This window comes from Bufo gargarizans, chromosome 3 (genome assembly GCF_014858855.1).
Source record: "Bufo gargarizans isolate SCDJY-AF-19 chromosome 3, ASM1485885v1, whole genome shotgun sequence".
NCBI lineage: Eukaryota > Metazoa > Chordata > Amphibia > Anura > Bufonidae > Bufo > Bufo gargarizans.
Genome location: NC_058082.1, coordinates 364,933,600 through 364,950,839, shown reverse-complemented (window position 1 = coordinate 364,950,839; position 17,240 = coordinate 364,933,600). Strand labels below are relative to the sequence as shown.

At 41.5% G+C, this 17,240-nt stretch overlaps 1 protein-coding gene across 2 annotated transcripts in view; it reads right to left on the bottom strand.

The window, feature by feature from the left end:
- Positions 1-12,435: 12,435 nt before the first annotated feature.
- WDTC1 (WD and tetratricopeptide repeats 1) overlaps positions 12,436-17,240 on the bottom strand; it is a 37,653-nt gene continuing 32,848 nt past the window's right edge. For both annotated transcript variants that reach the window (XM_044288038.1, XM_044288039.1), the window contains 2 exons: positions 16,906-17,098; positions 12,436-13,959 (listed from right to left, as the gene is read on the bottom strand). In XM_044288038.1, the coding sequence (XP_044143973.1) occupies positions 13,756-13,959; positions 16,906-17,098 (397 nt within the window). In that variant the 3' untranslated portion in view covers positions 12,436-13,755. The remainder of the gene's footprint in view (positions 13,960-16,905; positions 17,099-17,240) is intronic.

Genomic DNA, 17,240 nt, shown 5'->3' with positions numbered 1-17,240 from the left:
TTTACCTGCTCCGTTCAGGTTGCGTAGATCCGGGCTGTCTTCACTGGACTTCAGATTTTTGCCTGTAAATTTTCTGCGCAGATGGGTTCACGTGTCACATTGGCCTCAGCAGAGACCAAGCAGTCACATGTCGCTTCGATACAAGACACTGCTGAGGCCAGTCATTTGCTGCAGTGGCCCACATGACCCCATCTGTGTAAGGAGTTTAAGGATAGGGCTACACGGCGACAATAAGTCGCAACTACACATGCTGTGACTGCGACAGTCGCAGAAAAACCCATCTTGGAAGGATTTTTTTCTACTGCCGTGTCACAGTCACAGCATGTCGCAGTGCGACACCATAGACTATCATTATAAAAATTGTCGTGCAACAAAATGTCGTTGTGTAGCCCTAGCCTAAAGGTGGGGACCAGAAGTCTGGTGAAGACAGCTTGGGAGCCATGGAACCCAAGTGCGGCGGCAGAAAGCAGGTAAGTATAGTGGTCTTCACAGGTCCAGGTGTGTGTGTCCGGGGGGGGGGGGACGACCCCCGCCAATCAGCTCTTTGAGAAGGCACTTTGCATCACCATATTCTGACCCCATAACTTTTTTTTATATTTCCATCTACTGAGCTGTAAGGACACATTATTTTGTGGGATGATCTGTAGTCTTTATTGATACCATTTTGGAGTGTGTATGACTTTTTGATCACTTTGTATTACATATTTGGGGAGGTGAAGTGACGGAAAAAAACAGCAAATCGGTCATTTTGATATTTTTTCAGGTACACTGTTCACAGTATGGGATAAATATGTTTATATTTTAATAATATTTGCATTTTGGGCCGTTTATTATTTGTAATATAGGGAAAGGGGGTGATTTGATTTTTTTTTTTATATACATATTTTAAGCCCCCTTAGGGGGCGTTAACAAGCAATTGTTAAATCTTTTGTCCCATAGACTACAAGGAATTACCTTTCCAGCCTATGGGCGTTTCATTGTGTTCCTATGGAGCCCTGCCAGCTGCAGGCCTCCACAAGAACTGATGCAATAATAGACTCGGACAGTGTTGCCAACAAGAACTTTTCTTTTTTTTCTGGACAATTTATCCCCAAATCACAGACAGCTAAAAAATTTTACAGAAAAATTGGAAAACCATGATGAATGATATAGATTATAAGTAATACATGTCTAAACCTCAATATACTGATAAGAACTCATTATCAGCATTTACTGTGAGCTGTAAATTGATGATAATTACCTCCAAAATAATCTAGTCAGGTACCACCAACCTGAAAAAAAATTACGGATGCCTCTATTTTTTTTCACGGACACACAGATTTTCCAGAAATTTCTGGATGTTTGCCAACCCTGGCCTCGGATCCTTCAGAGAAGGCAAAGCTATCATAATCAATGATTGGCTTCACCGATCACTGTGTGGGGGAGCAGTTTAGGCCCCCCACACAGCGCAATTGCTCCCAGAGAAAGCCGCCTCAGATGCTGTGGTCACAATCGAGCATGGCATCTGAGGGATTAAATGTCTGTGATTGGCATTATAACTACACAACTCAGTCCAATCTGTAGTGGCCAGAGCTGGCTACTGCAGAGATGCAGGAACCAGCCCCGTGTCCACAACACCCTGGACTGAGTTGTGTAGTTATAGTAACAACCTTTGGCAGTTAATGCTGAACAGCTGATTGGTGGGGGTGTGAGGTGTCGGGCCCCCGCTGATCAGATGGTGATGACCTGACCTGAGGATTGACCATCACTTGTAATAGGGTTGTTCAGTGCCTCAGAAAGGTGTAAGATAATACAATAAGCCATGCTCACATTAACGATCACCAGCCACTCCTATTCAGACAGTGAAATGTTAATTGACGTAAGGAATATACACAGTATATATGGTATTCCAAGACCCCCACAATTTTAGATAACAGGGATGGTTATAAAATAACTAAAAGAATACTTGCTCACCTGTCTACCCCCATCCATTCCAGCGCTGCTGCTCTTTTTTCAGCACCGCAGTGATGATGTCTCTGACTACCTACCGCACATTATCACTGCAGCCAATCACTGGCCTCAACAGTCACACGAGGCAGCAGGAATGCTGTTGATGCAGCACCGGCTGTGGCTTTACCTGGAAAAAACTGCTGTTTTTAAGGGGCACTGGGAGCAGGAACTGAGGGGTGGGGGAACCAGCTGATCGATTTGAGGCCCACATTTTGAAAGGGACTAGAACTTTCATAGTTATCAATAGAAAGCAAGCCAAAAAGTTGTGAGCCTGTGGTAATTTTTTATGCACAGTGGCTAACCAGCATCAGGGATATATTTCTCAAAGCTCCATAATTGGGCCAAAAAGTGCTGGAATAAATAAATAGAGCAGGGGTGCACAATGTTTTCTAGTTGGGGGCCACGTTGTCAGACTAAACCAATGACAAGGGCCAAAAATAAAACTTAAAGGGAACCTGTCATGTGGATATTTGATTATAATCTAACTAATTATATACAATCATTAACTACTAAAAAGTGCCTTAGATGTATTCACTTACTGGTGTGACAGATAGTTACCTCATAATATATACACAAAGATGCCGCATGCTAATGAGCTGATTCGAGTCCAGCGTGATGTCAGTGAGTCCAGCGTATATTTAATTCAGAGCTATAGCCACTCCCCTGCCCACCTGCTGCTGATTCATATGGAAACAAACTGTCATTCAGCAGCAGGTGGGCGGGGAGAGTCAGGAGCTCATGAATATTCATGATTCATCATTATCAGCTGGAGCTTTTCAATACAAGATGTTGGCAGATTGACTGGGTCAATTAAAGAAAGTGACCCAGCATTTTGCTAAGCGAATCAGTCACTTATTTATGTTGCCCTTAGTTAGGACACCATAAAACTGGTGACAGGTTCCCTTTAAAGGGTTATTAACCCCTTCAACCCCAGGCCTGTTTTCACCTTCCTGCCCAGGCCATTTTTTGAAAATCTGACATGTCACTTTATGTGGCGATAACTTTAAAATGCTTTTACTTATACAGGCCATTCTGAGATTGTCTCTAGTCACATATTGTACTTCATGACAGTGGTAAAATTGAGTAAGAAAATAATAATTTTATTTATAAAAAAAAAATCCAAATTATTAGCAAATTTCCAAACCTCAATTTCTCTACTTTTGTAATAGATAGTAATACCTCCAAAAATACACTACGTGCAGAATTATTAGGCAAATTAGTATTTTGACCACATCATCCTCTTTATGCATGTTGTCTTACTCCAAGCTGTATAGGCTCGAAAGCCTACTACCAATTAAGCATATTAGGTGATGTGCATCTCTGTAATGAGAAGGGGTGTGGTCTAATGACATCAACACCCTATATCAGGTGTGCATAATTATTAGGCAACTTCCTTTCCTTTGGCAAAATGGGTCAAAAGAAGGACTTGACAGGCTCAGAAAAGTCAAAAATAGTGAGATATCTTGCAGAGGGATGCAGCACTCTTAAAATTGCAAAGCTTCTGAAGCGTGATCATCGAACAATCAAGCGTTTCATTCAAAATAGTCAACAGGGTCGCAAGAAGCGTGTGGAAAAACCAAGGCGCAAAATAACTGCCCATGAACTGAGAAAAGTCAAGCGTGCAGCTGCCAAGATGCCACTTGCCACCAGTTTGGCCATATTTCAGAGCTGCAACATCACTGGAGTGCCCAAAAGCACAAGGTGTGCAATATTCAGAGACATGGCCAAGGTAAGAAAGGCTGAAAGACGACCACCACTGAACAAGACACACAAGCTGAAACGTCAAGACTGGGCCAAGAAATATCTCAAGACTGATTTTTCTAAGGTTTTATGGACTGATGAAATGAGAGTGAGTCTTGATGGGCCAGATGGCTGGATTGGTAAAGGGCAGAGAGCTCCAGTCCGACTCAGACGCCAGCAAGGTGGAGGTGGAGTACTGGTTTGGGCTGGTATCATCAAAGATGAGCTTGTGGGGCCTTTTTGGGTTGAGGATGGAGTCAAGCTCAACTCCCAGTCCTACTGCCAGTTTCTGGAAGACACCTTCTTCAAGCAGTGGTACAGGAAGAAGTCTGCAAGGTAAGAAAAACATGATTTTCATGCAGGACAATGCTCCATCACACACGTCCAAGTACTCCACAACGTGGCTGGCAAGAAAGGGTATAAAAGAAGAAAATCTAATGACATGGCCTCCTTGTTCACCTGATCTGAACCCCATTGAGAACCTGTGGTCCATCATCAAATGTGAGATTTACAAGGAGGGAACACAGTACACCTCTCTGAACAGTGTCTGGAGGCTGTGGTTGCTGCTGCACGCAATGCTGATGGTGAACAGATCAAAACACTGACAGAATCCATGGATGGCAGGCTTTTGAGTGTCCTTGAAAAGAAAGGTGGCTATATTGGTCACTGATTTGTTTTTGTTTTGTTTTTGTATATTTGTGAATGTTGAGATGTTATATTGGTTTCACTGGTAAAAATAAATAATTGAAATGGGTATATATTTGTTTTTTGTTAAGTTGCCTAATAATTATGTACAGTAATAGTCACCTGCACACACAGATATCCCCCTAAAATAGCTAAAACTAAAAACTACTTCCAAAAATATTCAGCTTTGATATTAATGAGTTTTTTGGGTTCATTGAGAACATGGTTGTTGTTCAATAATAAAATTAATCCTCAAAAATACAACTTGCCTAATAATTCTGCACTCCCTGTAGTTATTACTTTACATTCCCCATATGTCTACTTCATGTTTGGATCATTTTGAAAATTACATTTTATTTTTTGGGGACGTTAGAAGGCTTAGAAGTTTGGAAGCAAATCTTGAAAATCTTCGGAAAATTTGCAAAACCCACTTTTCAAGGACCAATTCAGGTCTGAAGTCACTTTGTGAGGCTCACATAATAGAAACCACCCAAAAATGACCCCATTTTAGAAACTACACCCTCAAGGTATACAAAACTGATTTTACAAACTTTGTTAACCCTTTAGGTGTTCCACAAGAATTAATGGAAAATGGAGATGAAATTTCAGAATTTCACTTTTTTGGCAGATTTTACATTTTAATATTTTTTTTTCCAGTAGCAAAGCAAGGGTTAACAGCCAAATAAAACTCAATATTTATTACCCTGATTCTGCGGTTTACAGAAACACCCCACATGTGATCGTAAACTGCTGTACGGGCACACGGAATTGCACAGAAGGAAAGGAACTCCATATGGTTTTTGGAAGGCAAATTTAGCTAAACTGTTTTTTAGATGCCATGTCCCATTTGGAGCCCACCTGATGCACTCCTACAGTAGAAACTAAAATAAGTGACAAAATTTTGGAAACTACGGGATAAGGTGCCAGTTTTATTGGTACTATTTTGGGGTACATATGATTTTTAATTGCTCTATATTACGTTTATTGTGAGGCAAGGTAACCAAAAAAATGGATGTTTTAGCACAGTTTTTATTTTTACAGCTTTTACCTGAGGATTAGGTCATGTGACTTTTTTATAGAGAAGGTGGAAATACCTAATATGTCAACTTTTTCTTATTTATTTAGGTTTTACACAATAATAGCATTTTTGAAAACCAAAATAATTATATTTTAGAGTCTCCATAGTCTGGGAGCCATAGCTTTTTTTATTTCTTGACTGATTCTCTTAGGTAGGGTCTCATGTTTTGCAGGATCAGGTGACGGTCTGATTGGTACTCTTTGGGGGGGCATACGCCTTTTTGCTCACTTGCTGTTACAATTTTTGTGATGTAATGTGACAAAAATGGCTTTTTGTTTTAAACATTTATTTTATTTTTTTACAGTGTTCACCTGAGTGGTTAGGTCATGAGATATTATTATAGAGCTGGTTGTTACGGACGTGGCGATACCTAATATGTATATTTTTTTTAATGTATTTCACTTTAGCACAAAAATAGCAGTTTTGAAACAAAAAAAAAATGATGTTTTAGTGTCTCCATGTTCTGAGAGCTATAGTTTTTTTTATTTTTTGGGCGATTGTCTTAGGTAGGGTCTCATTTTTTGCGGGATGAGTTGATGGTTTTATTGATACCATTTTGTGGGATATGCGCCTTTTTGATCGCTTGGTGTTGCACTTTTTGTGATGTAAGGTGACAAAAATAGCTTTTTTTACAGTTTATTTTTTATGGTGTTTATCAGACAGGGTGGATCATGTGATACACTTATAGAGCCAATCATTATGGATGCGTCGATACCTAATATGTGTGGGTTTTTGTTTTTTATTATAAAATAAGGGGAAAGGGGCGTTTTTTTCTTTTTTTACTTTATTGATTTTATTACTTTATTAATTTTATTAAAAACACTTTTCTTTTTACTTTTTTTTACTGATGTTCACTTTTGGGGGTCTGATCCACTCTGCAATGCATTACAATACATCTTTATTGTAATGCATTGCCTGTTCGTGTACTACAGTGAGTAGTACACAAACAGGTTGCCTAGGAGACCGAGCCTCAGGCTGGATCTCCTCGGCTCCCGTAGAAGGCAGTTCCCAATGCCGTGCAAGGCATTAGGCAGCCTCTGCATGGCATCGGGCTGCCTTGTGTCACATCGGGTCCCCGCCACAGCAGCGCGGGAACTCTATGCAATCGCTCACCAGACACAAACCTCTTCTATGTCATGGTCATCATGGACCGCGGCATAGAAGGGGTTAATCCACCGGCATCTGCTTTTACAGCGATGCCGGCAGATACTACCAGGGACTGCCGGGCCCCAGCAGTGATCACGCGCGCGCACTGCTCCGGTGCCCGCGCGATCACTATGATGTACTATTACGTCAAATTGCGGGAACACAGTAGTTCCCATGACGTAGTAGTACGTCATAGGTCGGGAAGGGGTTAACAACTGACCCTGTATTTATCGTATATAGCATAAATGTCTAGTTACAGTTCCAGGACTCCCATCTAATGGAGAATACATGAAAGATACATGTGAGCAGCCACAAGACATATGGTCGGGGGCCTCACAGAATGGTATCAAGGGCCCCATGTTGTGACCCCCTGAAATAGAGCCATTATACTGCTTTGAGACATTAATAATAAGTGCACATCATTAGTATCAGACAAGTTGAAGCACAAATTGGACAAAGGCAGAACGTTGACTTGAAAGTTGCTTTGCTGGAAGGCTTTATGCTGGTGATCTGATTCTCTGTCATCCCACTACATCATCTGATTAACATAATCAGTAGATTTGGAGAATACTCTGGTCTCCATGGGACGTTTTTACCAAGCTAAATTGATTATTCTTCCCAAATGTCTTTGTGCTTTTCAACATTAAACATCTCTATTCCAATGAGATTTTTTTAAGTGAAACGTCGTTTCGGCGCATTACCAACATTTAGCTTTTTCTGAATGGTTACCATGGCTGCCAGGACGCTAAAGTCCTGTTTGCCATGGTAAAGTGTAGTGGGAAGCGGGGGAGCAGTATACTTACCGTCCGTGCGGCTCCCGGGGCGCTTCAGAGTGACGTCAGGGCGCCCCACGCGCATGGATGATGTGATCGCATGGACACGTCATCCATGCGCATGGGGCGCTCTGACGTAATTCTGGAGCGCCCCGGGAGCGTCCTGGCTGCCATAGTAACACTGAACACATTTTGAAGACTGATCCGTCTTCAAATGCTTTCAGTTCACTTGCATTTTTCCGGATCCGGCGTGTAATTCCGGCAAATGGAGTACACACCGGATCCGGACAACGCAAGTGTGAAAGAGCCCTTACACAGTTGAACTGCAGTACTAATTAATTCATATAGGGTGTTTATGCAAAACACAAAATCAGGGTAATAAATATTGAGGTTCGTTTTGTTGTTAACTCTTGATGTGTTACAGGAGAAAATTTTAAATTTCACCTCAATTTTTCTTTAATTCCTGTGGAATACTTAATGGGTTAAAGGGAACCGGTCACCAACTTTATGCTGACTGTACCGAGGGCAGTATAAAGTAGTGACAGAAATGTTGATTTCAGCGGTGTGTCACAAAAGTAAGTGGTTGCTGAGAACCAGCATCATAATCATTGCAGCTCAGGGCTTGAAAAGAGTCAAATCTACCTGAAAAGAGTCATGGCCACCTGAGAAGAGTCATGATTGTTCATGAATTCCTGCTCTCCTGCCCACCTGCTGATGTCTGACAGTCTTCTACCTAGTTTTCTCCCTTTCTCTCTAGGAGAGAACTGCCAATCATCAGCAGATGGGCAGGAGAACAGGAGATTATGAATAAACAGGACTCTTCTCAGGTAGATTTGACTCTTTTCAAGGCCTGTGCTGCAATGATTATGATGCTGGTTCTCAGCAACCACTTACTTTTAGCTGACATGCCGCTGAAATCAGCATTTCTGTCACTAATTTATGCTGCCCTAAGCGAGGTCAGCATAAAGTTGATGACAGGTTCCCTTTAACAACGTTTCTAAAACCAGTTTTGAGAGGTGTCGTTTCTAAAATGGGGTAAATTATGGGTGTTTCTATTATGTAAGCTCCTCAAAGTGACTTGAGAACTGAATTGGTCCTTTAAAAAGTTGATTTAGGAAATTGTTGAGAAAATTTCAAAAATTGCTTCTAAAATTCTAAACCTTCTAACGTCCTAAAAAATTAAAATTACATTACCAAAATGATGCTAACATAAAGTAGACATATGGGGAATGTTAATTAATAAGTATTTTATGAGGGGTCTTAAAAACAGAGATTCAAATGGTGAATCTTTCCAAATTTTCTGTAACTTTTAGATTAAAATAAATAAATGGTAACACATATTGACTCAAATTTACCATTAACATGATGTACAATGTGTGACCAGAAAACAATCTCAAAAGGGGCTTGGATAAGTAAAAGCATTTCAAAGTTATTACCACATAAAGTGAAACATGAGTTGCAAAATTAAGCCTGGTCAGGAAAGGGACAAATGGCCCGGCCTGGAAGTGGTTATGGACAGTCTATTTTCCTCATCAGAAATAGCATAGTTAAAAAAAACTGTCGGAATAGATAAAGTCATGAGAACGGATGTTATGTCAGCACCAGGGATGTCAATAGGGGGTGAATATCATTTTTGATAATTGCAAATAAAAGGGGGTCAATGAGCACATTCCAATGTGTACGTGCACGCTGCCATAGCTAGAAACACACACAAAAAGCACTCTGCAGACACAAATAAAGTACAATAATGCCATAATTATAGAAAGTATTCTAAGGGTCCATTCACACGTCAGCAATTCTGTTCTGCATTTTGCGGAACGGAATTGCGGACCCATTCAATTCTGTTCCCGAAAAAAAAAATAGAACATGCCCTATTCTTGTCCGCAATTGCGGACAAGATTAGGCATTTTCTATTAAGTGCCGGCGATGTGCGGTCCGCCAAATGCGGAACGCACATTGCCGGAGTCAGTGTTTTTGCGGATCCACAAAACACACACGGACGTGTGAATGGACACTAATGCTACGCTTATTTTGTAAATTTGAAATTCTTAGCAAATACATTTTGTACAAATTTATTTGGGCCCATCTGCCAAACGCCAAGGCGATCTCTGTAAGACGGGAACCTAACACTAAATACTACCCGTTATGTGCCATAATGGCCACCATAAAATTCAGGGAGTCCAGGTTCCACATGCATGCTGGGTCCACTCTGCTTTTTATCATTTTTGGTGCTATAATGTCTGCCTCCTAGGCTGATTTTAATTAGTGTAAGTATAAAGCTGTAGCCTGCTCTCATTGCATTCATTGGAAGCCGTCTGGCACCAGGAGAGGTATAGAGTGGGCTCAGCATGCATGTTGGTACCTGCATTCCCTGGATTTAATGTAGGCCATTATGGCACCAAAAATGGTAAAAGGCAGAGTGGACCCAGCCTGCATGTGCATTTCTATGGGAGTGTTGAAAATAGCTGAGCGCTGGCTCAGAGAAGTGAATGGACTCCTATAGAAGTGAATGGAGCGGTGCCCACGCTTGCATGGTGCATTTCCCATTAATTTCAATGGCACTTCTGAAAATAGCAGAGTGCGCAAATTGGCTGATTTTGGTACGGATTTTAGAAATTAATGTGGGGCGACAGTGCCTGGGGGCTTTGTTCTAAGTATAGGTACAGGTCCTAGAGGTGGAACCTGCATCTGTCAGACATTGAGGGTATATCCTAGCGATACACCCCCAATGTTCAAGATGGGAATACCCCTTTAAAGGGGTTGTTTACTCTGGGGACCTTTTCTGCAGACACTTAACCCCCCACCCTGTATTTACCTGATCCCCCACTGCTTCGTTCCGGATCAGTGGCTCCCCTTTGAGAACCACAGGTTTTGTGTCTCCCCACGTCAACATTCTGTTCAATTCTTGTCATGGGGCAAGAGCAGCCACTGTCTCAAGTCTAATAAAGGCTGGATGGGCCGAAACGCGTCCATTACCGTATTTAGATGTATTTATGAAATAAAGAGCTTATGAACTGAAGATTGCAGGCGCTCGCTGGGAATTTCTTCATTATACTGTGGATCTTTTTCCTCCCCGTGCCGACGCGCATTGGGTCTGAGTGCCGACTGTCTTCCTGAATTTCAAGTCTGATGTTGACCACTCTGTTCTTCAGTCACATGCTATTAGGTCACAGAGCATAGATACTTAACGCCCTGTGCCATAATAATACGTCATGGATCAAGCTCAGGAGCTGTCCTCCAATCAGCACCCCAAGAACTTGTAATAGCATCCGAGGGCCTTCTGAATTCACCAGGCCTGCCATTATATTCTGCCTCTGGTAGGATGTAGAAAACTGCCTGTCCGAATGACACTGTTATATAGGAGTATTACAGTGTATAGTACAAGTGATCAAAAGACTGCAATTTCAGATGAATAAAAAGGTTAACATTTTTTTTTATAAAATAACTAATATATATAACCAACATACTTTATATTACCACATGCGCAACGACCCAAGCTATAAAAATATTCCATTATTTAATCAGCACGGCAAATGTCTTTAAAAAAAAAAAAAAGCCCAATGCCAGAATTGTCATTTTTTTTGTCACCTCACACAGCTCCGTTGGCAGAAAAATGAAAAAGTTATGGGCGTTAAAAATGGTGACACAAATAAGTCTTTTAAAAGAGCTTTTTTATTTGAAATTTGATATCTCCATAATCGTACTGATCCACAGAATAAAGTTAATCAAGTCATTTTTACCGTACAGTGAACAACATAAACAATGACAGAATTGCATTGCTTTTTTCATGCCGTCACCCCAAAAATACTTTAAAAGTTAAACAATATAGTAGAGGTGCCCCAAAATGATGGCATTAAAAATAAAACTTGCCACGCATAAAAGAAGCCCTCATAAAGCTATGTCAGTGGAAAGATAAAAAAAAGTTACAGCTTTTGAAATGCACAGATAAAAAAAATAATCAATAAAAAGCTTAAAAGGGGTTTTGTAACTTCAGCAAGTGGCATTTATCATGTAGAGAAAGTTAATACGAGCCACTTACTAATATATTGTTATATTGCCTCCTTTGCTGTCTGGATTCATTTTTCAATCACATTATACACTGCTCGTTTCCATGGTTACGACAACCCCTGAGGTGATCATGATTGTTCACTGTAGGCAAAAAATGCCAGCCTCTCTGGTGGGCGCGCACATAGGCTGGTGCTTTTTCCTATAGTGTTGAAGCACAGCCACCGCTACTGGATTGCAGGGTGGTCGTAACTAGTGTTGAATGAACTTGTGATTTAAAGTTCGGCGTACAAGGTTTGGGTTATCTAAGAATTCCGTTATGGATTTCGCTACCACGGACCATAACTTATAGTCCATGGTAGCAAAATCCATAACAAAATTCTTAGATAACCCGAACCTTGTACGTCGAACATGAAACCACAAGTTCGCTCAACACTAGTCATAACCATGGAAACGAGCAGTGTATAATGTGATAAAAAAATTAATCAAGCCAGCAAAGGAGGCAATATGGATAATAACAATACATTAGTCTTGTATTAACTTTCTCTACATGATAAGCCAGTACATATTGATGAGGGGGAGGGAGGTGGGGTCCGACTCCCAGCACCCCCACCGATCAGCTGTTTGAAGAGGAGGTGCCGCTTATGTGAGCACTGCTTCCTCTTCCAAGTCTCAGACGTGTAGTGTAATTACAAGTTCATTCACCTGCATGGGATGAGCACTTGTAATTACACTGCACTGCCGCAAGCAAGATGACGCATATTGTAATCTTGTACAAGCGCTGCCTCCCCTTCAAGAAGTCGGACTCCCACCTATCTGATATAAATACCCTGGCTGCACAACCCCTTTAAGGGGTTAAGCTAGATAACTTACAACATCCAATCCATTTCATCTGTTGCTCCTGACATGATACCTCTTAACCAGTGGTTTTCATTCACAGGAGTGGAAATAGTCTATTTTCACAAACTAGGTTCTGAGTATGCAGGTGTCATAATGAATTAGAATGCATATCACTTCTGCTCAGAAATAAAGATTTTTTTTATTTGTAGATTTACATCAAATACAAATTGAGCAGAGTCACTCACGAGGCAAAGACAGCTTCCCTATTAAAAAAAATAAATCAGATGTTGAGGAGAAATGGTGCTGGCAGCAAAAAAACAAAAAACTCTCAAAGTAGTGAGAGGTCAAACAGAGCAGCCTTATTCTGAACCTATAGTAATAAGCCAACTACTTCAGTCTAGGCCACATTCTAGACCGCCAAAAGAGGTCTTCACATTAGTTAAAAACTAGGCATAATATCTACAGACCACACTTCTAGATGGTGAAATCTAGAAAAAATGGGCTTCAAAAAGAAAAGAAAAAACCATAAAGGCCTACCATACTTCTGCGTTTAACCATTTTGACAAGCTGAAAATGTATTCCCATGGCAAGTATTCTAAACCCTAGTAAATCATCTTAAAAGGGAATCTGTCACCAACAACATTCTCTATGTAATCAAGCCCAGTGTCAAATGGGTATTGCTCACTCTTGTTTTGTTGCTCTGTGGCTACCATGCACTTTTTATCAGTATACATATTAGCTGTTTAGTCTATAAAGCATTGCTCTGGTTGCACCTAAGCTCCTTTCTCTGCCCAGCCCCTCACTCAGATCGTTGACGGACAGGGCCTGGCAGTAAGTACGTAATCCCACCCCACTGTCTTCACATTGGCACATGAGCAATGCAGCCCCAAGTCTCTGCCTGGAAGAAATGAGTGCACTACACATTTGCCCATCTGAAAACCACCAGTGCAATCAACAGTCTGGGGGAAGAGTAATCAGGTGAGCAACACCTATTCGGCACTGGGGTTGGTTACATAGGAATGTCGTTGGTGACAGACTCCTTTTAGGTCATAGCGGTTATAGCGATTTCTATAATTCTGTTAGCTGCCTCAAGCATTCATAGTAACTCTTCATTTTATGCAGGTTTAGTCCAACTTGTAAATCTTGAAAAAAATGCTGAGAATCCAGAAAAATAGCGCACACCGGCATTATAGCCTTTTTTAGTGTCCTTTTAAATCATTACCCCTGTGAAAACATAAGAGGATGGGTTGTGCAGTGCAGTGATCAGCATCCAATTAATTTTAGGAGCTTGAGGTGACACAATGCCTGGTTGTTGTGTTGGTGATGTTGACGTGGAAGGATGGATTCTGTACTTCCACATCTACCATTGTTATTATGAGGTACATTGGTCTACACAGAATTTTTTTTAAAGCAAGATGCATGGCCATTAAAATATGGTCAAGCTTGTCTTTATAAAAGGTGTGTATACCCCATATCTCACACCCATCCCTCTTGTTAAGGTTAGCTGGTCCGGCACTGCACTTGTCCCTCTGAAGAATCCTCATCATCTGAGCCTCCAGATGGTGGACCTCCTCCGCTCAGTCCTGTAATTCTGTAACCCATGTTCAGAAGCATTACTTCCAGTGGGTCAGCATTCATTCTTCTTTGGTTAGCTTGACAAGCGCTCTCCATGTCCTGTACTACTCGTCTGTCTGGCCCTTCATCCTGCAAACAGAGAGAGAGCGTTGCCTTGGGTATAGTATACTTAACATAACTAATACCATTGGACCACTGGACTGCATCAGCAAATAACCTAGGAAAAATAGGTAATCTTTCCAGACAGCACATTGAAAGATGATTGACCCAGCTCATTAGGTCCATACAGAGTTAGTAAATGGTGGACAATTGCCTTCAGAATAGCCAATACCCGATATGTCGGACAGCAGCTTTCTACCCTCTTCCATGCATGTGTATGGGACAATTGGCCGAGTTATCCTATGTGTATGGCCAGCTTTACAGTATGAACATTTGTTTGTTACTCTTAAGTTAATCCTACCTCTGCCTGTAATGGCCAAGATAGGAATAACCATTGCCAGATAGGGGTTGCCGGAGTTATGGAAATGGCCGAGCAGCCGGTGGTCCGCCATTTCCGTAACCCTCAAAGAAGTTAATGGTAGCAACGCTCTTTCTGTAAGTACCAATTTACTAAGACATGTTGCTTGCTGTGCTATGCAGCTTGTGTAGCTCTCTTTTACAGCTATGGGAGCTACAGAAACAGCAGAACACTGGACTCTTGGATGTCTCCATAAGTCCAGCCACCCCTAGCTCCCACTTAAAGAGGTTGTCCAGGTTCAGAGCTGTTTTCACCCTATTTTCACCCAGGCAGCCCCCCTGATATGAGCATTGGAGCAGTTCATTTTTAGGTGTTCCGGTGACCTACGGGTCATGGCTGCCAGGAAGCCCGGTGACATCATCGGCACTGATGGGCAGGCTTTAGCGCTGCCCTAGCCAGTAAAACGGCTAGGGCAGCGCTAAAGCCCGCCCATCAAAGCCAGTGATGTCACCGAACACACTTCCAGTGTGTTATGATAAACAAAAGAGTCCATGCCCTGATGCCATGCAAATATTAGTCGCGAATATTGCAACTTCAAGAATTTGCGAAGATTTAGAATATAGTGCTATATTATATATATATATATATATATATATATATATATACACACACACACACATATACACACACACACACACACACACACATATACATACATACATACATAGTACAGACCAAAAGTTTGGACACACCTTCTCATTCAAAGAGTTTTCTTTCATGACTATGAAAATTGTAGATTCACACTGAAGGCATCAAAACTATGAATTAACACATGTGGAATTATATACATAACAAAAAAGTGTGAAACAACTGAACATATGTCATATTCTAGGTTCTTCAAAGTAGCCACCTTTTGCTTTGATTACTGCTTTGCACACTCTTGGCATTCTCTTGTTGAGCTTACTACCTGCACTATTCACCCTATTCCCTCACACCTCCTCCAGTCTCTCTCCCAGTTTGTCACTACTCACGTAACTACATTTTTCAAACTCTCTCTCTTCTTGTATCTTTCCCTCTTACAAACATTCGGTCATAACCCCACTGCTAAAACAAAAATCATCTCTTGACCTGTCCCGTACAACTAACTACCAACCTATCTATACTCTCCCTTTCATCTCTAAACTCCTGGATCTTCTTACCTACGCTCGCCTCATCCGCTATCTCTGTAAATGTTGTCCTTGACTCTTTGCAATCTAATTTCCGTACTCTACAGAAAATGCCCTTTCCAAAAGGACAAATTACCTCTAGACAGCTAAAAGCAATGGTGACTACTTTCTGCTCATTTCTGGATCGCTCTTCTTCATCTGACACTGCCAACCACCAACTTCTACTTGGCATGCTTTAATCTACTGACCTAAAAGGGGTTCTCCAGTTCTTTATTCTAACCTGTGTAAGAAAGACTGTAAGGTTAATACTCACCTGTCCCTCGCTCTGCTGATGCCACTGTCCCCGCTGCACTCATACAGGCCTTGGGCTCTCCCACCCAGGTGCTGACCATATGTGTGCATTTATTTTTCCTATTCAGCAGCACAGTGGAAAATGCAATTGAACAGGAAAAAAGTGCATTTCTGGCCAGGACCCAGGTGAAAGAGACCACAGCCTGTAGGAGTGCAGCGGAAATGTTGTGATTGACAGAGCGAGGTATGGGTAAGTATTAACCTAACGATTATTCTCCCACAGGTTAGAAGAACAGTTTTTATTAAAAGCCTGGAGAACTTCTATAGGGATACTGCTTTCTTGGTTTTCTTCTTACCTCTCTGACAACTCTTTCAGTTTATAATTTGCTGGCTATACTTCCCCCTACTCTCCCTCTGGCTGTTGCGGTTCCTCAGGGGTCAGTCCCAGGTTTCCTCTTCTCTCTCTACACAGCCCCAATTGGACAGACAATCAGCAGATTTGGTTTCCAGTACCATCTCTATGCTGACAACACCCAACTATACACTTGATCCAGTGACATCCCCCCTGCTGTACTACAGAATACCAGTCACTGTCTGCGTTCTCTAACATCATGTCTCTCACTTGTGTTTTCATAATCTGCTAATTTACCTAAACCTGATATCTTCCTCTCAGTGTGTGACAGCACACATGCCGCCTCTGTGTTATGTTTGACACAGATTTTTCTTTCACCCCCTATATTCAATTGCTTGCCTGCTCATGTTGCCTGCACCTCTAGATTTTGCCCTTTTCTTACTGTGGAAATAAAAAAAATCATTGTTGTCCTGATCCATTCGCATCTTGATTACTGTAACTCATTACTAATCTGTCTTCCCCTCAGTAAACAGTCCCCTCTCCAATCTATCCTTAATTTCCACAGTCAGGCTCATCTAACTGCTACTCTGGTGCTTCCTCCATGTGCCAGTCATTGTATTGGTTGCCTGTACACTATATGATTCATTTCTCTGGAATGGCCACATCCCAAAAAAGTGTAGATTTTGGAAAATCTTGTTGATATAACAGTAGCCATGACATGGCTGCTGTCCGTTTGCTCCTGTGAAGCAGATGACTTTAGAGTACAGCAAAAAGTGCAGCATCACATTTATAATAAATTGATGTCAAACCTCAGAACGTGGGCTCCATAGTCTCACAACAGGGTCAATACCACTTGTGGCCAAGAAGCAGTAGTTTGGATGTGGTTGCAGACAGTTAACTATGGACTCGTCTCCTTGCAGGACCCGGATGAGAGCACGAGTCTCCTTCTCCCAAATAAAGAATGAGCCATCATCTGATCCACTTACTATGTACTGTGCATTACTAGGAAGGAAATAAAAAATATATAATTAAAAGGGCAGAATGGTGGTTCAATGGTTAGCATTGGTGCCTTGCAGCGCTGGGGCCCTAGGTTCAAATCTGACCATGGACAACACCTGCATGGAGTTTGTTTGGTCTCCTCCTG